The following is a 25,434-nucleotide window of genomic DNA, read 5'->3' on the forward strand; positions in this document are numbered from 1 at the left end:
CTTAATAATTAATTAATATTTTATTTAAATTTAAATTTATTAAATTTTAAATAAAGATAAATTTTGTATTTAGATGTTTAAAAAATAAACAGTTTTAAACATTTAGTATTCAGATCTTAAAACACATAGTAATATTCAGATATGTATTCAGATTTAGAAGTGTTAATCTTAATACAAATCTTAATATTCAAAAGTCTTAATCTAAACAAAACAAATCGAGTCCCAGCTCCCAAGTGGGTATGGAAAAGAAAAAGATTATGTGAAATGGTACCTTGTGTATATACGTTTGTACTCGACTCTTTAAATTTTCCCTTTTCGTATATTTTGTCAAATTGCTTACTTTATTTTTTATATTATTATTATTATTATTATTATTATTATACAAAACTACAACTCTATTCTCTCTCTCTCTCTCTTTTCTCGTTTTGTTGCTTCAACAGCCGCACTGTCCTCCTTCGTTCTTCGTTCTTCTTCTTCTTCTACAAAATCACCACCATCTTCTTCTAGGTTTTTTTCTAGGGTTTTCCAGAAGCTTCTCGAAGCTGGATTCTCCTTTCTTCCTTGTTCCCTTCTCTCTCCGTCGCTTCTTAACCGGTTCGATTAATCCCCAAAATACCCTCATTTTTCTTGCGAATTATCATTTACCGGATAGAAACGGTAACTTTATACTTTCTGGTTATCTGAATCGATCTGTGTTATGAGTTTTACTCCTAAATCTGTTCGATTAGGGCAAGGTTAGGGCAAAATTTAATGATTTAAAGGTTTTTGATTGTTGATAGTGTGATTTTGAATGGCATTGGGGGATTTAATGGCGTCGAGGTTATCACAATCATCAGCAGCTTTGGATGAATTTGGCAATCATCATGAGGATGAAGCAGAAAGGAGTAGTAACAATGTTAGGGATTTGGATACTACTGCTACTGCTAGTAGTAGTAGCAGCTATGTTGTTGTTGGTGGGGGGGGAGTTGTGGGTGGTGATAATAATGCGATGACGACGACAACGAGTATGGCTTATTTACCGCAGACTATTGTGTTGTGTGAGCTTAGGCATGATGGTTTTGAGGATTGTGTTCCTTCTGGTCCTTCTGATACCGGTTTGGTCTCTAAATGGCGGCCTAGGGACCGTGTAAGTTGTGCCTCTTTTCATTTGTTTATCTCAATGTAGCATGAATAGAGTGGAGCATTTATATTGTTGAATTAATGCGCAGTTGATTGATTGTTTGGTTAATGTAACAAGGAGTGTACATAAGGTGGTTAGTGTTGCAGTAAAGCATCATACTTGTTTGCTGTTCCTTGATTTGTTAGCTGGTTTTCTTCTGAAAGTTGAATGCTACTATGCAATTGTAAGATGATAAGATGTGCTTGCTTTGTTTCTCTAGAGTGAACCTTATGCTACAACATAGCCTTATAATTCAAAAAAATTGGAAAAACGTCGATGTCATTTTAAATTGGGTGCCCTGAGATTTAATCTAATAATAAAAGAAGTTTGTTTCTAACAGCCAGTTGGAGATGGAGGTTCGAACGAGAGATTCCAGCTTTTGCAGTTAGTGATTTTGGCATGACTACTCTGTGATCTGCAAGCAATTGCCGGATATTAGATTTAATTTAATGTTTCGTGGTTGACGGTGAAGATTAGTACTGGGTGGGAGCATGAGTGATCATCTGTCATCATTGCAGGAGTATCTACCTTTGTGTATCCAAGTAAAACTGAAGCTTGTTTTCATCTTGGATGTTAAGTTGGGGAGCTAGACATGAGTTTCCATAAAACTAGTTACTGATTGTGCCCTTTTTTTTGATGCCTTTGGCATGAACTAATGTGGAAAATTACTTTTTTCTTACCTCAATTTAGAGCACTTGGAACATGTGGATAGTGTCTCCCAAAATTGCAGGAACATCAGAATCAAGAATCAAGGTCGTTCTGACTAAGACATTAAACATATAATTCCTTAAAGATTAGGAGGATTGTTATGAGACTAAATTCTTATGTCGGTCTGTTAAAAATTGTCCTCGCTTCCGGTTGAAATGTCATGTTTTGACTTCTAACATAGTAGGATAACAAAGAGTCAATGAGGCTAGAATACTAAGTGGGTAAACTTATTGGGTTATTATGTGCTTTTTATTTTTCGTGAGTCTCACATTGGTTGAGGAATGAGTTGTGGTCTTCTTATCTGGGCTTGGGTAATCCTCCCCTCATGAGCTAGCTTTTGAGGTTTAGTTAGGGCCAAGGTCTATTTCTTTCACACGGTATGAGAGCTAGACACATCGCTCTCTGTTGTTGTGTTTCTCAATGTTAGGCCCCCATCTCACGTGATCCAAGCTTCATTCCAATCCTAGGTGTGTGGAAAGGTGTTATGTCCCAGAAAGGAATGAGTTGTGGTCTCCTTATATAGGGCAATCTTCCCCTCACGAGCTAGCTTTTGCACAGTTATCACAATTTTTAAGCTTTAGAACATTAGACTTCAAGAGGCTTATTAATTGCTGATTACCACTCTACCAGCCTCCTTCCCAAGAGTGATTCCCCTTGTGGGTAATCATTTGGACTTGATGTGTCAATGAAGGCACTTGTTGATTTAATGGGAGGGATTTAGTGGGAAGTTCTTCTGGAAAGACTGAAAGTAGAGCGTGTATAATTTGTTTAGAGTACAGTATGTGGTAGAACACTACTTTCTTGCTATATAAATAGTCTTTTGAGGGATTAATAAAGAAATGCTATCCTTCAATTTGGGACAAAATGGATCATGGATTTTACTGGAAATAGCCCGAAAGAAAACAACACAAGGAAAAGCTCATTGGACTTAATATATTTAATATCATAAGCAAATATTGGATGTAAGCACCCAAGGCTGTCGCTTAGCGTGAAGTGAGTGAAAATCATGGAAAAACACGGTTCGAATCCAAGCAGAGACAAAAAAAACCGAGTGATTTCTTTCTATATGTCTAAGCCTTGATTGACAGAGTTACTTGTCATCTGTTGATGGTAGGTAGCAGGTACCTAGTAATATCGTTTAAGTGTATGCAAGCTTGCTGGGACAGTAACATTATCATGTGTTATTAAAAGCTAATCACTTCGTCGCGTAAAAGCAATGAAGCAACGTCACGTGAGGGGTTATCGCTTCATAGGTGAAGCTATCGCTTCAGAGAAATGTGCGCTTCAAACAAGGATCGGCAAAGTGATCCATCAAATGAAAAGGGGTCGGTTCTTTGAATATCAACTCTGCAATTGTGCCCTTTACTTTAAGGGAGTGTACGCTTCACTTCTTGCTTTCGCTTCAAGCTCCTAGGGCTAGGATCTTATCGCTTCTTTTGCGCTTTTCGCTTTTAAAAACATCAACATCATAAAAAAAAAAGCAAGTGTTAAATTGCTATATTGAGTGACACAGATAGCGAGGATTCATATAGCCGAAACAAACTAACTCGGGATTGAGGCGTAATTGTGGTAATAGTTGTTTTGAGAAGAACAACTACTAGTATGACTCCTCAATAGTATTATTAGTAGTTGTATCATAAGCAAAAATTGCTGTCGAAGTCCTCACACAATTGACTTTGTGAGGTCCTTTTTAAGTGTTAATCTAGATTTTTAAAATGCAATGAACTATAGTTTGAAGATGTAATTATTCAGTTATGCCCCTCCCATAACCAAATTAAAATGACTTTGTGAAGTCCTTTTTTAGTGTTAATCTAGATATTTAAGATGCAATGAACTGTAGTTTGAAGATGTAATTATCCCTTTATGCTCCTTCAATAACTAAAATAAAATGCATTATCAAAAGAAAATAACTACAATAAAATGCATAATAGCATAGAGATAATACAAGCACTAGGATGAAATCTATAAATTTTGGGTATACTTGAGTTTACAATAAAAGGTGCCATAACCTACATTCTGAACTAACATTGCCTTTTCTTAAACAACTAAAACATTTCATTAATTGTTTGGATAAAGAAAAGTGAGTACGGTAAATAAATACCATGTTGGCATAAAAAATATGTACATATGAGTATAGGACTGCACTACAGTCATCCACAATATTCTTTAATTTTTGAAAGGTATTACCTCTCCTCGAATCTGAATAGAGATTAGCTACACTAGAAGCGGAGGCTATTACGGACCAAATTTCATTTTTTAAAAATGTTTAGAATATGTATCTTTAGACTATGTCCAGGCACTATGATGAAGTGTGTTCCCTTCAATAATCTTTTCTGAATGGTGTACCATGGTGCTCTAGCGTTATTGGTATCCATATGAGATTGTTTTCTTCTTTGCAGAAAGAGACAGCTTAGTGCTGGCAGATTGAAACAGCAGCTTTGCAAAAAAGTCCGAAAATGAGTTTGGATTCATCAATTGCTTTTTTTCCACTTGTTGCTTGTTACTTAATCTTTAAAGTATTCCTTGACAAATGTAATGCTTGATGACCAACGTGCTTCAACTGTATTTTACAAGCTCACTAATATAACTTGCATTTGGAACTTACCCTCCACGCAGTAAACACACCCAATGTTTTACCTTGTTGTCCATCTTAGCATGCAAAATTTTCTGCAGATGAAGACGGGATGTGTTGCCCTTGTTTTGTGTTTAAACATCAGCGTTGATCCACCTGATGTAATAAAGATATCTCCTTGTGCTCGAATGGAGTGTTGGGTTGGTATGTTTCTTCTCTTTCTTCTTCTTCTTCTTCTTCTTCTTCTTCTTCTTCTGCTGCTGCTGCTGCTGCTGCTGCTTGTAATATAACCAGCTACTGTTCTTTTTGCTAGTATTTTGTTTTAATGAATATACTTTATTTCATTCTATTTACATTTTGTAATTTTCAGCAATACCTTTTATATTCTGAAGGATGATTGTCCATGATGATTGACCATAATATCCCCTTTTCCCCTAAGAAAAATAATCTCAGTGATAAATTTGTTTTAAAGTGAGACCATGCTCTTCTAAAGGATTATAGCTTTTCAATCTTCTTACTTGCATTGTGATAGAGATATTTGCTGAAAGGACTTAGACTATAGATACAACTTCTCAAGAATTAGCTATTGGTAAAGTGTACAAAGGCGACTTGAATTTGATATGTTCCAGGAGGATTTGTTAGGAAAGCAACCTGGACTTTCAGGATAGACTTCTCATGAGGCCAAGGAAGTTTCATTCCTCAAAGTTTCCTTTTGTTCCTTGATAACAAACCGTATTAAACTTCATGGTACTATGGTAGGATCTCCACTCTCGTAGAAACTTTAAATTCATAAGGGCAATATTTAACTCATCTAGAACCTCAGTTAAAGCACTCCTTATCCAAAAAAAAAAAAGAACCTCAGTTAAACTTCTTTAAAATCTGGCTAATTCTATTAATACCAAAGAGGGGGAGGGAGTCTGCATAAAGGATGTGACATGCCATCAAGAATGTCTGCTTTTCCAGTAGAGACTGGTCACATTCTGCGACCTTTTCTGTCAGCAATAGTAGAATATGTCATGGATGCTACCAATTTATAGATCCTTCTGAAACCTCATCTTTCTTTGATATTTATCCATGCTTTAGAACTGTTTTGTGACATTTGGCTTTGAAAGATAAGCAGAAACCTCCCGTGTTGGTGGGAGGTAGCAGGTACCCGTGGAATTAGTCGAGGTGCTTGTAAGCTGGCCCGGACACCACAGTTATTAAAAAAAAATACACCACCATAATTTCAGATGAAGATGTCGTATCAGTGATTCAGAGAAGTACCATTTTGATAAGTAAGATCCATAGGAACAGTCCCTCAAGAAGCTCCACTTACATTGGGAAATTTCAAAACTACCTAATCTAGGCTTGTCCTAGCAAGGTTTTGCTTCCCCTGGCTGACATAATTCAACGTTAGTCTATCTTAAAATGTGCTTTATCCCTATGACATACTTTGATCGAGTAGATTTCGGGCATTGTTAGCATTCAGAGTCGAACAGAGATGAAGACCTCGAGCTGAGTCGCTGGTCGATTTCGCTCGGAGTAAAAGGTAAGGAAGAAAGAGAACAGAGTACCTGGATTTTCGTTCCTAGTCTTGTAACTTTCTGCCTTTTCCTTTGTTTTCCTACATCTTCTGCTTTAGTTTGTCTTCCTCGTCTTCTCAATGTGTCTCCGTCCTTCTGTCTTCTTCGCTTTGTTCAAAGCATTTGCGGACTTTAACTGGATCCAGTAAGAATCTCTTATTGGCATCAGCTTCATGTCTCATGGTAGGGGTAAATGAAGGATCTGTTTTTGGTAAGTAAGTGAAGCAGCCATTAATGCTTGCTTAATGGCTAGGTTGTTTACATCACACCCCTAGGGGTGCGGCCCAGGCTGCCCTTTTTTTCCAGAACTACAAATTAAATAAAAATAATTGATGTCGGTTCTTCTTGGCGGAGTCTGTTTTACTTGAAGGAATGTGGATGTTTTTATCTCGGCAAAATTTCATTGTGCAGGTATCATATTCTCTGAGGGGTTATAAGATATAATTTGATAACTAGGCTGTCTTTTTTGGCTTTCCAGCTTAATTTTCAAAGGTTAGTGCTTGAAATTCTTCAATGGACTAGTAATTACTAATGATATTTATTACTGCTTATTTTACAGATCCATTTTCGATGGCACCTCAAAAAGCACTTGAAACAATTGGGAGAACTTTGAACCAACAATACGAGAGGTGGCAACCTCGGGTAAGAAAATGTTTTTGCCATCGATTTGCTGGTGAATGAGTAGTTATAATGACAAAACATTGTATGTAACCATATGCAGGCTAAGTATAAGATTTCCTTGGATCCTACTGTGGACGAAGTCAAGAAACTTTGCACAACTTGTCGAAAGTATGCCAAGTCAGAACGAGTTCTTTTCCATTATAACGGACATGGTGTACCTAAACCTACAGCCAATGGTGAAATTTGGCTATTTAATAAGGTTTACTTTCTTACCCAGATTGCTTTCTCAGGGCTGTGGGTGATATTTGTCTTTTCTTATTTGGGTGTTTGTTTTAGAGTTATACGCAGTATATCCCTTTGCCAATCAGCGACCTGGATTCCTGGTTGAAGACACCATCGATCTATGTGTTTGACTGCTCTGCTGCTGGGATGATTGTTAATGCCTTCATAGAGGTTTACTCTTAATTGCCAGTTTACGTCATGTATTTTGTGTCTTCATAGAAAAAGAAAAATTGTACTATATTCATGATGTGGTGCTGATCTATCCGTTCCTACTGGCCCTCTAATTAGTTTCAATGCAATTTGTTTGATCAGCTTCAGGACTGGACTGCTTCTGGTTCTTCTGGAACTTCTGCAAGGGATTGTATTCTGCTTGCTGCTTGTGAAGCACATGAGACGCTTCCTCAGAGTGCTGAGTTTCCAGCCGATGTATTTACTTCCTGCCTCACCACACCCATCAAAATGGCATTGAGATGGTGACATGCTCTCAACAATTGTTTATGATTTCTTCTTTTTCCTCTTTCTGCCCCTCTCTCCTACACTTGTCCAATTGTTTATGTAATTCTTGGGTGATGGAAAATTAGTATAGTTTCACTTTTCATTTTAACATTGTGATGTTACATAGTTCCTCTCTTTCCCTCTCCCTCTCCCTCTCACTTCTTTTCTCCCTTTTTGAATTTTTTTTATAGGTTCGCCTACATGTTCACAGTTAGTGATAGCCTCTGTAGCAACGAAGAAAAAAAGAAAAAGAAAAGAAAATAATAACACGAAAATAACGGTTTATCTCTTGGGCCAATCTGTTTAATAGGTAATAGATAATGCCATCTTAGTGCATTTTCATAATGTTAGTGTTTTAAGTAACTTGTTTTAAGTAAATGCTTAACTATCTTTTACTTGCTCGTGTGTTTGTGTTGTTAGGTCCTTAAACCTAATGTGCTACTTCTCTCTTTTTACATTGATGCATTTGCTTCTGCTAAATAAGTCAATTACTTTTTCCTCGCATTTGTTATAGTGTGATAGCTACATCTTTTTTCTTGCAAAAATTGCTAGCCATTTAAATCCCACTATCTTGTGTGTTTGGCTTCTAGGTTTTGCACCCGTTCATTGCTCCGAGAGTCGCTTGATTACTCTCTGATTGATAGAATTCCTGGCCGGCAAACTGATCGGAAGACACTTCTAGGCGAACTGAATTGGATTTTTACTGCAGTTACTGACACAATTGCCTGGAATGTTCTGCCGCATGGTAATGGAATAGATTATTTAGATTGATGCAGATATCATGGTTTAAGCATGTTAATCTCTTTCTGAAGTATGAGTTCTAAACATGCAGAGCTGTTTCAGAGATTGTTCAGGCAAGATCTATTAGTTGCTAGTTTGTTCAGAAACTTTTTGCTTGCTGAAAGAATCATGCGCTCGGCAAATTGTTCACCAGTTTCATACCCAATGCTACCACCTACTCATCAGCACCATATGTGGTAACTACATTATATATTTACTCATTGCTAAAATTCATATTTACCCTTCTCTCACTTGTGGTCTACATGTATGATAGGGATGCATGGGACATGGCAGCAGAAATCTGTCTTTCACAGCTTCCAACTTTAGTTGAGGATCCCAATGCAGAATTTCAGGTGGGCGTATTGCTTTACCATCTGTTTGATATGTATATTCATAGTTCCAACTTCCACAAGAATATTATATATAGGGCTTACATATTGCCTGTGTTTGTATGTCTTCAGCCAAGTCCATTTTTCACGGAGCAGTTGACAGCTTTTGAAGTATGGCTTGACCATGGATCAAAGGATAAAAAGCCTCCCGAGCAGTTGCCCATAGTGCTACAGGTAGGAAATTTCTCATGGTCCAAATCAAATGAGGAACTCTCCTTGGTTCTTCTTTCAATCTTGTGGTGACTTTAAGTATATTTTCTGGGATGTAGGTTCCATCCGTCCCACATCTTCTGTCAACTCCTATGTCTTTAATAATTTGATGAAAAGGTGGGATAAAAATATTGGATACTCCATGCTGTAGCCAAATTCATAAACCATTTGGATCAATAGCTTTTGTTGTTCCCTATTTATCAAAAAATTCAAAAAATTGTTTTTCTTTTTTATTGACTTGATAAAACGTTGGCTGCTGTCTCTTCCGTCTTTGATAGAAAATATCAAAGAATGCTTTGGCATGATGCTGAGGAATGCTTGAACCATCTCCCTGTGTTACGTTGAGATGTGGGAATGATTTAATTTTTTCCTGTTGTCATTTCTAAGGCGACCCAATGCTGGTTTAATATTCTTGGCACAACATGTGTTTTTCATTTCTTTCATAGGCTTCTTTTTATGTGAATATTTGAACTTTCTTCCCATGTCTCCTGAAAAGCGGAAGTAATCTATCCATATCCAGTAGATTAGTGCACTTTTTTTTAATGATTGTGGTGAATCTTACTTTGTATCTACTATGAAATCAACCTGATGCAAGTTGCTAAAGTTTTGGGTTAGCAGCAAAGCTTTTTGTAGTGTCATTGTTGAGGTTAAAGAAATGCATCATGTCTTTCGGAGCAGGTATTTCTGTTGGTGTTATTTTCTGGTTGAGCAGAGCCTTTTCATTTGAATTATGAAATAGGTGTTGATTAACTTAATGTTTGTCCCTGTGACACTAAAGATATGTACAGACACACGATAACTATAGTTCCTCAAATATGAGCTGCTAGTGGTCTTTGCCATTTTGGCTGGTTATATTAGGCTTTCTTTACATTCAGTGGTTTTGCTAGCTTCGTGCATTTTTCCTCTTGCATGCCTCTGTAACCAATCTGCTTTGTTATTAGGTGTTACTTAGTCAATGCCACAGGTTCCGTGCACTTGTACTTCTTGGAAGATTTCTCGATATGGGACCTTGGGCTGTAGATCTGGTAAGGTGGCTGCGTGTTTCCTCTTTCTGTAATTGGTTGTGGCATCTACTTTGCGACTAATATTTCAGTCAACAATTTGCTTCTTTCCAGGCCTTGTCTGTAGGAATATTTCCTTATGTTCTCAAGCTTTTGCAAACCACCACTCCTGAACTTAGACAAATTCTGGTCTTCATCTGGACGAAGATCCTTGCACTAGATAAGGTACATGATTTGGTTGTAACTCATCACTTGTGTTGTCTAATAATTCATTTCCTACGTATTCTATCTTTGTGTTTATTTTTTCTTATATGAAGTTCTCCTTCTCTTTCTTTTTTGTTGTTGTTATTATTATCTAAGAAGCTCACAACCAAAATTTGGCTTTACAAACAAACACCTGCTGGACAGTGGGCTCCATCCATGTCTTATTATTATTATTTTTTTTATGGTGCGACACTTTGCCATGTTTTTGGAGGCCAATAGGACATGAGTTTGTAACTTTTTGTGTTATTTAAACTGTTAAAGCGCTTTCTTTGGTGTACAAAGCAGAATTTTGAAAGAACGGAGTGATGCTTTCTGTGATGAAAATAGACCTAAAATCTCCAGCCTCTTTCATTGAACTAAGCTCTAATTGGAGAGCAAGAGGTGGAGATCTTACTGCTGATTTCCGATAGTTTTGTGTGCTACTTTTTTTCAATATTTCAAACTACTTAGTGGGCGTTTGGACATAAGAATTGTAAAATTTCAAAATAGGGGGAAAAAAATTTTCAAGTGAAAATGGTATTTGAAATTTAGAGTTGTGTTTGGACATGAATATAATTTTGGGTTGTTTTTGAAGTTTTGTGAGTGATTTGAGTGAAGATTTTGAAAAACAGCTTTTTGGAGTTTTTCAAATTTTCGAAAATTTTCAAAATGCATCTTCAAGTGAAAATTGAAAATTTTATGAACAAATGCTGATTTCGAAAAAAAGTGAATTTTTTTTGGAAAAAAGGGAAAAACTTCTTATGTCCAAACGGGCTCTTAGAATAGGTTATATTCTTTATTCTAATTTTACTCAAATTTAGCTACTCTAATTTTGGAGTCTGTTACACCTCTGGAGTATTCTTTTCTGTTTTTTGTAAGTTATGATATCATAAGCTCTTCAGCAAGTAAAAGTGGTTTCTTTTGTCATGCTACCTTACTCTAACCCGTTTGGATTGGCTTAAAAAAAGTGGCTTTTAAGTTAAGTGCTTAAAAGCACTTTATAAGTGTTGGAACTTATTTTATAAATAAGCAGTTACGTATTTGGATAAAAGTGCTGAAACTTAAAACAAGCTGAAGAAGTGTTTGGTAAACAAGTGCTGGTAAGCACTTTTTCTTGTTAAAATGACTGAAATATCCTTAAAGTTGTTAACATTATAAAGAAGATGATGACTATATTATTATATTTTCCGTTCATAGCTTCAAATTCAGGGGTAACACGTAAATTCATTGAATGATTTGATTTTAGAATATAGTTACACCAATTAAAATAAAAGGAAGGATTCAACGACCAAAAAAAATTAAATGTTATGGAACCAAAAAAAAAGAAGCCAAAAGAACAATATTTACAAAATATTGGAATGTATCAAACATTATTTAAAAAACTATTGTTTGCTTCACGTTAAGAACTTCAAGAAATTGGCAAATATTGGAGAATGGAGGAAAAAAAATAGTATGTTGTAGGGTTTTTACTTGGGGGTAATTTCGGGATTAAGAAAAATTATAAGGGATAAGAATGTAATATCTTTGGTCAAAGCAATATGGCTTTTAAGCCAATTTAGAAAAAGTTGGGTTTTCCAACTTATTGGTTTTGGCTTTTTAAAGCAGATTTTAACTTTTTTTAAGCCCATTTTTTGGTTGCCAAACACTTCTAAAAGTTAAAAACGCTGGTTTGACCAGCTTTTAAGCCCATCCAAACAGGCTCTAAATTTTCTCTCTCTGTCTTCAGCTAGTAAAAGTGGTTTCTTTTGTCATGCTACCTTACTAAATTTTCTGTCTTAGGTTGTTACCTGTATATATCCTGTATTAGTTATTTGTTCTGATCTTCTAATTCTGTACTAATTAGATTATTGTTTTCCTTTGAGTCAACAGTCTTGCCAGGTTGACCTTGTAAAGGATGGAGGACATGCATATTTCATTAGATTTCTTGACAGTGTGGAGGCTTATCCAGAGCAAAGGGCAATGGCTGCATTTGTTTTGGCAGTCATTGTGGATGGTCACAGACGGGGTCAGGAGGCCTGTACTGAAGCGGATCTTATACATGTCTGCTTGAAGCATCTTCAGGGGTCGACCCCTAATGATGCACAAACTGAACCACTTTTTCTTCAATGGCTGTGCCTTTGTCTGGGAAAACTTTGGGAGGATTTCGCAGAGGCACAAGTACTGGGCTTGCAGGCAGATGCACCAGCAATATTTGCTCCTCTGCTGTCTGAGCCCCAACCTGAGGTTTGTTGTTTAATTTTCTGTTGAGGGGATGCAAGTGGGTCCTCAATTAAATATTTGGATTTTGACTAGTAGTTTAAAATTTATTATTTCAGGTCCGTGCTGCAGCTATTTTTGCTCTAGGAACTTTACTTAATGTTGGATTTGACTCAGCTAGGGATGGTGTTGGAGGGGATGAAGACTGTGATGATGAGGAGAAGGTTAGGGCTGAAGTCAGTATAATAAAGAGCCTTCTAAGTGTTGCTTCTGACGGAAGCCCTTTGGTTCGAGCAGAGGTTGCTGTAGGTATGCTGTTGCTGAATGTTCTACCTGAAAACTGTTCATTTTGATACACTTACCGTGTTTCCACCTTCATTTCCCAATATTTGGTCTTTATTTGCTAGAAGGAAAAATATTTTTGGTTGCAGTATTATTTGGAAAGATTTGCCTATAGAGACCTGCCTTTACAGTTCTGTATGATGAGGTGCCTTATGCATGATATCAGTCCCAATTATGAATTTTGTTTATCTTTCACTTTGATGGTGGAACCCGATGCCAAAAATATCATTCTTTATCATCATGTCACTTCTTTGTTCATCTCTAATTTGCTTTAAAATAGGAGAAAGGAAAAGAAAAAAAGTGATATCCATGTCGGAAACTTTTCTCTGGGGGTTCAATTGTATTCTTAGCAATGCAAGTAGTTCAGCGTGAAAGTTGCTTCATCATGCTTGATGAGTTCTGATTCTTTGATGCGAAATGCGAGTATCAGCTGCCTTACAATCATGCCTAGTTCTCTGATTTCCCCTCATTAGTCCTTTCTTGATTTTGTGTACACACCCTATAATATTGGTAGGAGTTGGGTTCATGTTCTTGTCATCTTTGCAGCTTTGGCACGTTTTGCCTTTGGGCATAACAAGCACCTGAAGTCAGTCGCCGCTGCATATTGGAAGCCTCAGTCTAATTCCTTGCTAACTTCCTTGCCTTCTTTCGTGGTCAAGAGTTCAGGTAGTGGGTATACAACCCCAACTCACTGTATTCCACATGGAAGTAGAGTTCCGTCTCCTATTGCTCCTTTACTGAGGGTGGGGGGTGACAGTCAGTCCATATCTCGCGATGGGAGAGTCTCGACTAGCAGCCCCCTTGCAACACCCGGCATCATACATGGATCCCCTTTATCTGATGATTCCTCTCAACATTCTGATTCTGGAATCTTGAATGATGCTGTTACCAATGGTGTTGTAAATCATACAAGACCAAGGCCTCTAGACAATGCACTCTATTCTCAGTGTGTACTGGCTATGTGTGCCTTGGCAAAGGATCCGTCACCACGTATTGCAGGTCTTGGCCGGAGAGTCCTTTCCATTATTGGGATTGAACAGGTTGTTGCCAAATCAGTTAAGTCAACCGGTGAATCCACAATAGCTCCAAACACCGGTTATGCTGGATTGGCTCGATCTTCATCTTGGTTTGACATGAATGGAGGTAATTTTAGGGTTTTCTTGGAAATTATTGTCCATTTTTTTATTGGATGAATGTGATTATGTTCCATATTATTAAAGTTTTATCTGCACCCAGGACCACTAATATATCATCTATTTAACACCTCACTTCATTTAATAAACTTTTCTAATAATTCTTTTTGAAGTGACTCTGGCCTCATTTAATACCCTTTTTCCTAATATGCTGTTGTTGCAGGGCATTTACCTCTGACTTTTAGAACTCCTCCTGTTAGTCCCCCGCGGCCCAGTTACCTAACAGGAATGCGAAGAGTTTGTTCTTTGGAGTTCAGGCCCCACCTAATGCACTGTCAAGACTCAGGATTAGCTGACCCATTGTTGGGGTCTGCTGGATCTTCTGGAGCTTCAGAACACAGTTTTCTTCCCCAATCAACCATCTACAACTGGAGTTGTGGCCATTTCTCAAAGCCACTTCTTACTGCAGCTGATGATAGTGAAGAGATGATTGCTAGAAGGGAAGATAAGGAAAAGTTGGCCATTGACCTCATTGCAAAATGCCAACACTCTTGTGAGTGTACTTCGGTTCACGTGTCTTTCCCTTTTGTATCCATCCCTTCTTTCGCTTGAGTTTGTCATAATTGTTATCATGTAATCCTTATCCAATTTTTTTGATATAGAATGAAGTCTAAATTTTAATATGAGCAATGCTTTTTCTGTCTCAGCAGTAAGCAAACTACACAATCAAATCGCTAGTTGGGATACTAAGTTTGAGACCGGCACCAAAACTGCTTTGCTGCAGCCCTTCTCACCTATCGTTATTGCAGCAGATGAGAGTGAAAGAATCAGGTAGAAGAATCTTATCGAATTACTTTTTCAATATGAAAACGAAAAAAATGAAAAATGAAAAGGTGAAAAGCCATTATTGCTGTAATATCTTGTTTACTATGTTCTTGAAAATACTGGAAGGTATAGGTTGGTTCAGGTGCTATCTTAGTTGGAGCTGCACAATCTGCAATTTCAACCTAGTCTGTCAGTAAACAGTCAATATCAAGTGGAACTCCTGAATGCAAGTAAATTTGTAAAAGAACACAAGACCTACTGGCAGCAGACCCCCCCCCCCCCCCCCAAAAAAAAAAAAAAAAAGGAAAAAGAAAAAAAGAGCGCGTTCGCATTGAAATGTTTCCAATTTCTCTTAAAGTTGGTTTTGAGTTAGGTTTTCTTGTTCAGTTTTAGCAAATTAACAGATCAAAGGGTAGTTAATGACGCTTCAATCTGTTCCGTCAGAGGCATTCGGGTTATGAATTTAATAATGCGGTTAACATAAAGGAGGATAATTTGTGGATAATGGAAATTACTCCTGTTTCATTGCTTCGCTGTACCTGTATCAGTTCATGGGCTTTTCTGTTTCAGTTGCTTATTTTATTGTTGTCTTGTCAGTCTTATATCTTTTACTGTGTTGTCTCAAATCTTTTAATGTTTCTGACCATTAAGTTTGAGATGTTAAGTTGCTTTGATGTGGTAAAAGAGCATTTGTGATGCATAAAATATCATGCTCCTTGTGTCTTTATGAACAGGATATGGAATTACGAGGAGGCTACCCTTCTTAATAGCTTTGACAACCATGGTTACCCTGATAAAGGAATTTCAAAGCTTTGCCTTGTGAATGAGCTAGATGAGAGTCTGCTCCTTGTTGCTTCAAGTAATGATTTGCTGCGACAGATATTTAATTTATATTTATCATTGATGCCTAAAATCTTAACAAACTTTCATTCATAAAAGGTGATGGGAACATACGGATTTGGAAAGACTATACTGTAAGAGGGCGACAAAGACTAGTTTCTGCATTCTCTTCCATTCAAGGTCACCGACCTGGTGTGCGTAGTGTGAACGCTGTTGTGGATTGGCAGCAGCAGTCTGGATATTTGGTAATACCATGTAATATTAGCCATTTCAGATATTAATATATGAATGCACAAGTACCTTCAGTTCCATTTGGTTAGATGTGATCTTTTGATAGGTAAATAGTTTATTAGAAGAAATAACATCCAAGGGGGGTCCATTGTACAATCATGTATAGAAGACCTGAGCAAGAAACTCAAAGAAACATCCCCTTCAAAGTCTGAACAAGATATATTTCTTAAAAAGGCCTATTGTTTGTAATTGCAATTTTTCCATTTGTTTGGGCGCAGCATACTCTTTTGTGTTACAATTGCTCTGTTTCCCATATATTTGGATGTAACATACTTATCATAGTTCATCGATGTATATTGATTCTTATTCTGCACTATCCTTGGCTCGCACATTTGTGCTATTATGCTCTGATACAACCTTTTCAATTTGTTACCAGTTTTCTTCTGGTGAAGTTTCGTCAATCATGGCTTGGGATCTTGATAAAGAACAGCTTGTTAATACAATTCCAACATCCTCAGATTGCAGCATCTCAGCATTGGTGAGTTTTCGGCATTTCTCGTAAGATTTTATGGAACTAATATATATGATCAATTACCTTTAGGATTCTAATGCTCTATGTGCACACTAATTTAAGTAATAGATAAAACATTAGGATAGATTGCCCAGCATCTGCTCATAGTGATGCAGCATGAGATACCAAAAAACCCTTGTTTCTTCAATTGCTATTTAGACTTTTTTGGTGGCGCAAATGTCTCCGGCAAGTTGTATGTGCCACTTGATATGCAACACCTGTACTGGATAAAGATAATCTTGCTGAATGTTTTCCAAATGTGTTTGGTTAAGTTTGTTAAGAAGTATACCGGAAACTTTTTTAAAAAGCTGTTATCTGAAGAAGTATTTTGATGGTGTTTCCAAACAAAGGTTCTTTTCTCACTCGCAAAGCACTCCAGACTTCAAAAAACTATAGACTATCCAACATGTTTTCTTTATGCACAAACTTTTTTTCCAGTATATATATTTTTTTGCAGAAACTTTTTCCCAAAGATATTTAGTGTTATGTGTTCAACAGAAATATTTTGGGCCCAAGGACAATACTTTGAAGCAGGATGTTATGATAACATCATTAACTATTATAGTTAATATAAACAGTATACCTATGTAGGAAGGTCTGTGTTGTATTGGAAGCTGGTATGTGGAAAAAAGAGTGGTCTAATCCATGGCAATACATTGGACCAGGGAATGACATTGACTTTTCTTCTAAGTTCATGCTTAATTTAGTTTGATGTTATCAGCTAAGTTTGATAGAGATGAGCATCTAGAGGTGATACTGCCTCTAAAAGGCATAGCATGAATACACGGCGATTCAGTTTTGGCCAGAGGTGTATGTCTCTTGAATTTTGAACTGTCTTATAATATGGTTAGATAAATAAACTTATAAGGCTAGAAATGAAGAACTCATCCAGCTTTATTTGTGTGAGAATGCATGGGAGAAAAATCTATTATTGATATTCTGTTTAATTATAATACAATGAACCCTATTTATACAATACATATCATACTCCTATTCTATGTGGGACTAGGACTAATTCATATTATGTACATAACTATCTAACACTCCCCCTCAAGCCGGTGCATACGAATCATATGTACCGAGCTTGTTACATATGTAACTAATACGAGGACCAGTAAGGGACTTGGTGAAAATATCTGCAAGCTGATCATTCGACTTCACAAACTTTGTAGCAATATCTCCTGAGAGTATCTTTTCTCTGACGAAGTGACAATCAATCTCAATGTGTTTAGTTCTCTCATGGAACACCGAATTTAATGCAATATGAAGGGTAGCTTGGTTATCACACACAAGTTCCATCTTGCTGACCTCACCAAATTTCAACTTATCAAGCAAATGTTTTATCCAAACTAGCTCACATGTTGCCACAACCATTGCTCGATATTCTACTTCTGCACTAGACCGAGCAACCACATTCTGTTTCTTGCTCTTCCAAGACACCAAATTACCTTCTACTAATACACAATATCCAGACGTAGAACGTCTATTAGAAGGTGATCCTGCCCAGTCAGCATCTGAATACCCAACAATTTGCTCATGGCCTCGATCTTTAAACAATAATACTTTGCCTGGAGCTGATTTTATATATTGAAGAATGTGGACAACTGCATCCCAATGACTATCACAGGGAGAATTCAGGAACTGACTTACCACACTCACTGTAAAGGAAATGTCAGGTCTAGTCACTGTGAGGTAATTTAATTTGCCAATCAGCCGCTTATATCTTGCAAGATCGCTAAGTGGCTCCCACTGTCCTGGTAGAAGTTTAGAATTCAGATCCATAGGAGTGTCAACAGGTCTACAGCCTGTCATTCCTGTCTCCTCAAGAATGTTTAAGGCATACTTCCTTTGTGAGATAACAATACCCGAGCTAGACTAAGTGTCACGTCCCGACTTCGGGGAGAGCGACCGATGCTCAACCGAGATAACCCGGCCGAGCAAGCCTGTTGGATTTCCTTCTACCCAACTCACCCATAAATAAAGAGAATATAAACTTCATTATTTAATACCACGAGGGTTCATGAACAACACTAGTTCCATCACTATTAGTTACTTCATTTATAAGTCTCCAAAACAATACATTTTACAACCATAGTTTTACAGTGGAAGCATGAGATACAATTACGACATCTTTAGTTTAACTTTTCCACACTAATACACAACCCACACTATGTCTACGGAGCCTCTAATAGATATACAAGAGTACAATGATGGTGTCGGCAACAAGGTTCCGGCTATACCTCAAAACATAATACACACGGAACAAAAGATGCACAATCCCGGAATGAAGTGGGGCTCACCGAGTCAGTTGGGAAAAAGTGTACCGCTATCACCGATCAATGCCTCCCGCTGTGGAACCACCTGCATCCATTAAAGATGCAGCGTCCCCGGCAATAGGGACGTTAGTACATGTCGAATAGTACTAGTATGAAAACCAAAACACCTATTCAAGGACTTGGAAATACAACATGAATATGATGAATCAGGGTAACAATCATAGGGCTTATGTAGCCATAAAAGTCAACAAATTTATTAAGAACTTCCAATAACACCTCTAAATTTCAAGTCGGGAATTCTCTACAACTACCTTTACACAGAGCGGCCTTGCCGCCTCACCCCAATGTATGCGGGTGGAGGTGCAATCACAATACCAGAAACTCTACACAAAGCGGTCCCGCCGCCTCACCCTAATATATGCGGGTGGAGGTGTATTCACAATACCACAACTATACACAAAGCGGCCACGTCGCCTCACCCCAACGTATGCGGGTGGAGGTGTAATCACAATACCACAGCTCTACACAAAGCGGCCTTGCCGCCTCACCCCAACGTATGCGGGTGGAGGTGTAACCACAATGACCCAGCTCGAGTTCCCAAAATGATAATAATATGTACAAAAGAGTTCCCTTTTAATCAACTGTTTGGCAACTTTGGCCTTAGCAAGTGTAAATTCATAAAGTTTCATCATATGAGAAATAAGTGTTTAATCACATTGATTTCATACAAGATCTTCTTCCCAAAGGGGTATAACATGATTAAGTCAAAAATAGAGAATCATTAACACACGAGGGTTCTAACAAGTTATGTCAATCGGGCATCAATTCTACTAGTTTGAATACTCCACATCAATAGACATGTCCGAACTTTACACGATGGAGTTTTGTAATAACACGGGAATTCCAATACCAGAAAAAGAGTTTAGCCTTCATACCTCGCTTTGAGCCTCCCTTAATTCACTACACAGTTTCGAAAATCCTAGCAACTTCGATCTATTTAGAGACATAGCAAAATTGAACACAAATTAGGAAGATATTCATGGTATCAGCTCATTGGAGTATTTTATCAAACACTAGGTGTGAAAATTTGATTACAAAGTTCTTCCACAAGATTTCCTTCACTCTACAACTAATTCAACCCCAAGAGTTTACTCATACTAGTTAAATTTCCTCCCCACCATCCTCATAGCTACATGCATGCATAAATTACAACTCCCATACCCAAAAATCATACTCCCAAATTACCCATCTTATACCCAAACTCGAAATTGAAGACTAGGGTTTGAACCTTACCTCTTGGATGAAGACCTTGTGAGTTTAACTTGTGAATTCTCCAAGTCTTGAGCAAGGATTGATGAACAATTAGCCTAGGGTTTCCTCTCTCTCTAGAATGCTCACTTCACCCTTACATATCAGATTTTTGCTTCAAAAGAGTCCCTCTACTTCAATATATCGAAATAGGGTCGGGTCAAAAATTAGAAAAATTGAAGTCCTGGCGCAGATCTGCAGTCGCATATGCGACCGCATAATGCTTCTGCGGTCCGCAAAATGGACCGCACAATTGCCCTCCGGAACCGGGCGATTATGCCTCATTCCGTGAGCGGTCCGCAGACCAATTCTACGATCGCATAATGGATCGCAGAACCTCCTTCCGAAATTTCTCATGTTGATTCTGCGATGGGATCTGCGGCCCACAATACCATCCTGAGCATTGCCGGTAATAACAATATCAACATAAACCACTAGATAAATACTGAGATTTGAATTAGAATGCCGATAAAACACAGAGTGATCGGCTTCACTACGAGTCATGCCAAACTCCTGAATAACTATGTTGAACTTACCAAATCAGGCTCGATGAGACTGCTTTAGACCATAGAGGGACCGACGCAACCGACATACAATGCCACTAGACTCCCCCTGAGCTTCTCCATGTAAACCTCATCCTTAAGGTCATCGTGAAGAAAGACATTCTTAATGTCCAACTGATAGAGAGGCCAATGGCGAACAACAACCATGGATAGAAAAAGGCGGACTGATGCTATTTTAGCCATAGGAGAGAAAGTATCACTGTAATCGAGCCCAAATATCTGAGTATACCCTTTCGCAACAAGACGAGTCTTAAGTCGATCAACTTGGCCATCTAGACCAACTTTGATTGCATACACCCAACGACGACCAACAGTAGATTTACTCGAAGGAAGAGGAACAAGCTCCCAAGTACCACTCGTATGTAAAGCAGACATTTCGTCAATTATAGCCTGTCGCCACCCCGGATGAGACAATGCTTCACCTGTAGACTTAAGGATAGAAATAGAGGACAAAGATGATACAAATGCATAATGGAGTGATGACAAACGATGGTAACTTAAACCGACATAATGGGGATTAAGATTAAGTGTGGACTGTATACCTTTCCTGAGTGCAATCGGTTGACTAAAAGGAGACACGTCCGCAGTATTAGCAGGGTCAGGTGCAGGACGTGAATCAACTGGGCCTGATGCTGGGCGCGAACGACGATGGTAAGTCAGGAGTAGTGGAGTTGTAGGCGGTGGAACTGGATTAGGCGGTGGAGCTGGAGCTGTAGGTGAAGATGAATGGGAGATAGTGACTGAATCTCCAAAAGATGGAACTGGCAGCACCTCAGAAATATTTAAGTGATTACCTGGACATGTGAAGTATGATTGGGTTTCAAAGAAGGTAACATCAGCAAACATAAGGTACCGCCTGAGGTCAGGAGAATAGCATCGATATCCCTTTTGCGTTCTCGAGTAACCCAAAAATACGCACTTAAGAGCACGAGGAGCTAACTTATCTTTTCCTGGAGTAAGGTTATGAACAAAACACGTGTTCCCAAAGACATGGGGTGGAAGAGAACAAAGGTAAGTGGGGAAATAAGACAGAGAATGGAACTTGATTCTGGATAGCTAAAGATGGCAGGCATACGATTAATAAGATAGCAAGGTGTAAGAACTGCATCCCAAAAAACGCAACGGAACATGAGATTGTATGAGTAGGGTACGAGGAGTTTCAATAAGATGCCTATTCTTTCTTTCAGCTACCCCATTTTGTTGGGATGTGTACGGACAAGATGTTTGATGAATAATCCCATGAGAGTTCATAAACTGCTGAAATGGGGAAGACAAATACTCTAGGGCATTATCACTACGATGAAACTGACAAAGTAGCGGAATCCCAAGGTAGAACTGACCCGACTAGGACCCCAAACACCTGAATGGACTAAAGTAAAAGGTGATTCTGCTCGATTATTAAGACGCCGAGGGAAATGGGAGCGGGTATGCTTACCGAGCTGACATGACTCACACTCTAGAGTGGACAAGTGAGATAAACCAGGTATCATTTTCTGAAGTTTTGACAAACTGGGATGTCCCAATCGTTTATGTAATAAATCCGGTGAATCAGTGACAGGACAAGTTGTTGAAGGAAGACAAGATGTGAGTCCATGTGATTTTGCAAGGATAAGGTAATAAAGTCCATCTAATTCATGCCCGGTATTGATGATCCGTCCTGTACTGCATTCCTATATAAAAACAAGGTCATCAAGAAATAAAACAGAGCATTTAAGTGATTTGGCTAAGCGACTAACGGCTATGAGATTAAAAGGACTACCGGGAACATAAAGAACTGAATCTAAAGGTAAGGAAGGAAGGGGGCTTGCTTGACTTATTCCAGTTGCCATGGTTTGAGACCCGTTGGTCATTGTGACTGTTGGGAGAGATTGAGAACATGAAATAGTAGTGAAAAGAGATTTGTTACCAGAAATATGATCAGATACATCCGAATCAATGACCCAAGACTCAGAGGTTGAAGATTGGGAGATACAAGTCACGCTACTATCTATTTGAACAACGGAAGCTATCCCTGAAGATGTCTGTTTACATGCTTTGTACTGAAGGAACTCAATATAATCCGGTAAAGAAACCATCTTGATTGGATTCAATGTATTGGATCTAACGGATTGTGAGTCAAAGGCTTCTAATACGAATGCCATTATAATGTTTACGCCGGAAAAAAAAACAGAGATTTTTTCTGAAAATTACTGTTCACACCGGAAAAATATGAAAGTGGTCGGATTTGATTTAAATTGGATGGGTAGGCTAGGAATTGCAAGAGGAACAATCTGTCCTGAAGAGTCGTCGCCAAAAAGCGCGTGACGTCGGAACTTCGCCGGAATTTGTTTTCTGGCGGCGCGTGGAGGGTCTTCAGATAGAGATTTTTTTATGGGTTGGTCGCCGGAGGCCGATCTACTTCGTGTTGGTTTTTGCACAACACTGACGAAAAGTGGCTGCCGGAAAAAGACTTCCGGTTGACTGATTTTTTCTTCCCGGAGTAATTGCACTGATACCATGTGAGAATGCACGGGAGAAAAATCTATTATTGATATTTTGTTTAATTGTATTATATAATACAATGAACCATATTTATACAATACATATCATACTCCTATTTTATGTGGGACTAGGACTAATTCATATTATGTACATAACTATCTAACAATTTGTAATACTTAGACTTGAATGAAAGGGAGGTTAGGATGCTCCTGATTTAGGTAAATAGGCATGGCTAGTCTCCTGAAAGGAGGTGGCTGTGGCACTATATACACGCATAACTTTTTCTTCTATTCTAGCCTTTTCCTTTTTTCCGCTTTTTCAGTTATCCACGGGTTCTATTCCGCAGCGCTTGGGAGTGTTTTGCACTTTTGGACGAGAGACGGCATATGTTGCTTAGAATTTGAATAGTGTATAGATTCTAATCTGATGGATGCTTACATTTTGTATCTCTCTGATGTTGTGAAGTCTGCTTCTCAAGTTCACACGGGACACTTTGCTGCTGGCTTTATGGATGGATGTGTCAAACTATTTGATATTCGAATGCCTGAACTGTAAGTATGAAGCTTACTAAATGGTGTGATTTTCTTTTCTGCTTTCTTGCTACACAGGTTCTATCGGATAATTGATGCGATGTCATGGAGATTGTATTATCCAAATTTTAGCTTTGTTTTGTCTCATTTGGAGAGAGTGGGTAGTGTAGGAGAACCATGTCTTTTGGAGTGTGATTTTTGGGTTTTTTTAGAAGATATCCACCTTCTGATTAATTTTATTAGGCGGTGTGTCCTAAGTCCAAATTCAGTACTCCAAGATGGGTAACCATTCTAGTTTCATTTTGTATGTTAGCAGGCGGATTTACATGCATGTATTTAGGAGTGGCAAACGGGCAGGTCGAGTTGGATATGGTTTGGGTCGAAAACGGGTAATGAAAAAACGGATAAATTATCCGACCCGATCCATATTTAATACGGATAAAAAACGGGTTAACCGACGGATAATATAGGTAACCATATTATCCATGACTTCTTGAATATGAACACTTTTAGGAGAATTTTTAGTAACCCTCAATTTGAGGCTTTTACAGTTCTTCAATTTGAGGCTTTACAAATGTAAAAGTTAAACCCATTAGTTATCCATTGGTTATTCATTTTCTAAATGGATAATATGGTTCTTATCCATATTTGACCCGTTTTTAAAATGTTCATTATCCAACCCATTTTTTAGTGGATAATATGGGTGGTTAACTGTGTTCTTTTAACCATTTTGCCACCCTTGCGTGAAACACCAGTCTCAGTTTCCATTTAATGCTAAAATTATATTTGTTTAGGCTTGTTTGTGCATCACGGCCTCACACCCAAAGAGTGGAAAGAGTTGTGGGGATCGGCTTTCAACCCGGACTTGAACCAGCAAAGGTGATCACTGTTATCTTCGTCACATTTACTCTTTCAACTTCTTTTCTCTTTGTTTTTGGCATACCATTAATCACTCTTAATAAAAGATAAATATTTTATCCTTGTGATAGTTTTTTCTTTTTTCTTAGATCGTCAGTGCCTCTCAAGCTGGTGATATTCAGTTCCTTGATATGAGAAATCTTAAGGAAGCATACTTAACAATTGATGCTCATAGGGGATCGCTAACAGCTCTAGCTGTTCATCGTCATGCACCCCTTATAGCAAGTGGTTCGGCTAAGCAGCTAATAAAAGTTTTTAACCTGGAAGGTGAGCAATTAGGCACCATAAGATATTTGTCCACCTTCATGGCTCAGAAGATAGGTTCTGTAAGATGTCTTACCTTCCACCCCTATCAAGTGCTGCTTGCTGCTGGAGCAGCAGATGCTTGTGTTTCAATCTATGCTGATGAAATCGCCCCGACAAGATAATTCAATGATAACATTCAAGATTGAGAAACAAAGTGCTTACAGACTTAAGTTGAGGTGGTCAGCTGCAAAAAAAAGGGACGGTTAACATCTGTGAAACACTGATCAGCTCATTGAGGTCTTGTGCTACTTATTCATTGAGCCTCTGCAGCAACGAGTGGTGCCATGTTTGGAAAAGTTCAACATATTGGAGGAGGCTTTAGCAAATAATTTGATAAATAGGTAAAGAAAGGTGTAAATATCCGTTATTCATTTTTTCTATTTTGTAATTTTCTCCCTTTTTTTTTCTCTCGGTGTGCTTCTTTAGTTCAATCCCCTCTCTACTTTTTTTTTTCCTCATCTTATCCCTTGGTTCAATTTGTACAGATGAACTACTCTTTATTTATATAATGTTGGCAAGCAGTATTCCTTGACTTCCATGGTTTCAGTTACAATCTTTAAACGAAGCTGACTTGCTAATTAATTGTATTAATGGAGCAAATTTTGTTGGAAATTGGATAATAATGGATAACATTAAAGCAAAGATTGCAGGACAAAAATATCACTTTGGTCAAACAGATTGTCTACTGATTGCACTTAACTTTGATGAGGGAGCTGACGATGAGAATTCCTAATCCTTAGAAAATAATAGGCATTTGACGATGAGAATTCCTAATCCTTAGAAAATAATATGCATACTCTCATAGTAATCTTATCCAAAAGCAAATCAAATGTTTGGCAGTGGAAAATCATCTTTGGAAGCATACATAATTGAGATACTGAAAATAGAT

At 38.0% G+C, this 25,434-nt stretch overlaps 1 protein-coding gene across 5 annotated transcripts; it reads left to right on the plus strand.

Moving 5' to 3' along the window:
* Positions 1–370: 370 nt before the first annotated feature.
* On the plus strand, positions 371–25,077 carry LOC107796557 (regulatory-associated protein of TOR 1). 5 transcript variants are annotated; one of them, XM_016619349.2, is made up of 24 exons: positions 411–657; positions 780–1,126; positions 4,541–4,643; positions 6,564–6,646; positions 6,726–6,884; positions 6,962–7,078; positions 7,220–7,380; positions 7,993–8,147; positions 8,235–8,379; positions 8,457–8,535; positions 8,644–8,745; positions 9,723–9,806; positions 9,897–10,007; positions 11,895–12,248; positions 12,341–12,530; positions 13,110–13,706; positions 13,920–14,249; positions 14,404–14,527; positions 15,256–15,380; positions 15,461–15,606; positions 16,029–16,130; positions 23,257–23,342; positions 24,116–24,200; positions 24,329–25,077. In XM_016619349.2, the coding sequence occupies exons 2-24, from the start codon at positions 791–793 to the stop codon at positions 24,665–24,667; spliced, it is 4,113 nt and encodes a 1,370-aa protein (XP_016474835.2). In that variant the 5' UTR covers positions 411–657; positions 780–790; the 3' UTR covers positions 24,668–25,077. The 5 variants fall into 5 exon arrangements, 4 of the variants coding, with proteins under 4 accessions (XP_075089276.1, XP_016474836.2, XP_075089271.1 ...); XM_016619350.2 differs by having other exon boundaries at positions 379–1,126; positions 14,407–14,527; XM_075233175.1 differs by lacking the exon at positions 23,257–23,342 and having other exon boundaries at positions 371–1,126.
* The last annotated feature ends 357 nt before the right edge of the window (positions 25,078–25,434 follow it).

Source organism: Nicotiana tabacum, chromosome 2 (assembly GCF_000715075.1).
Source record: "Nicotiana tabacum cultivar K326 chromosome 2, ASM71507v2, whole genome shotgun sequence".
Classification (NCBI taxonomy): domain Eukaryota; kingdom Viridiplantae; phylum Streptophyta; class Magnoliopsida; order Solanales; family Solanaceae; genus Nicotiana; species Nicotiana tabacum.

Bases quoted from the DNA above. Each gene is read 5' to 3' on its own strand.
- LOC107796557 (XM_016619349.2), top strand. From the start codon at position 791: ATGGCATTGGGGGATTTAATGGCGTCGAGGTTATCACAATCATCAGCA. The intron at 4,644-6,563 runs GTATGTTTCTTC...CTTATTTTACAG, and splicing joins TCGAATGGAGTGTTGGGTTG to ATCCATTTTCGATGGCACCT. The intron at 8,380-8,456 runs GTAACTACATTA...CATGTATGATAG, and splicing joins ACTCATCAGCACCATATGTG to GGATGCATGGGACATGGCAG.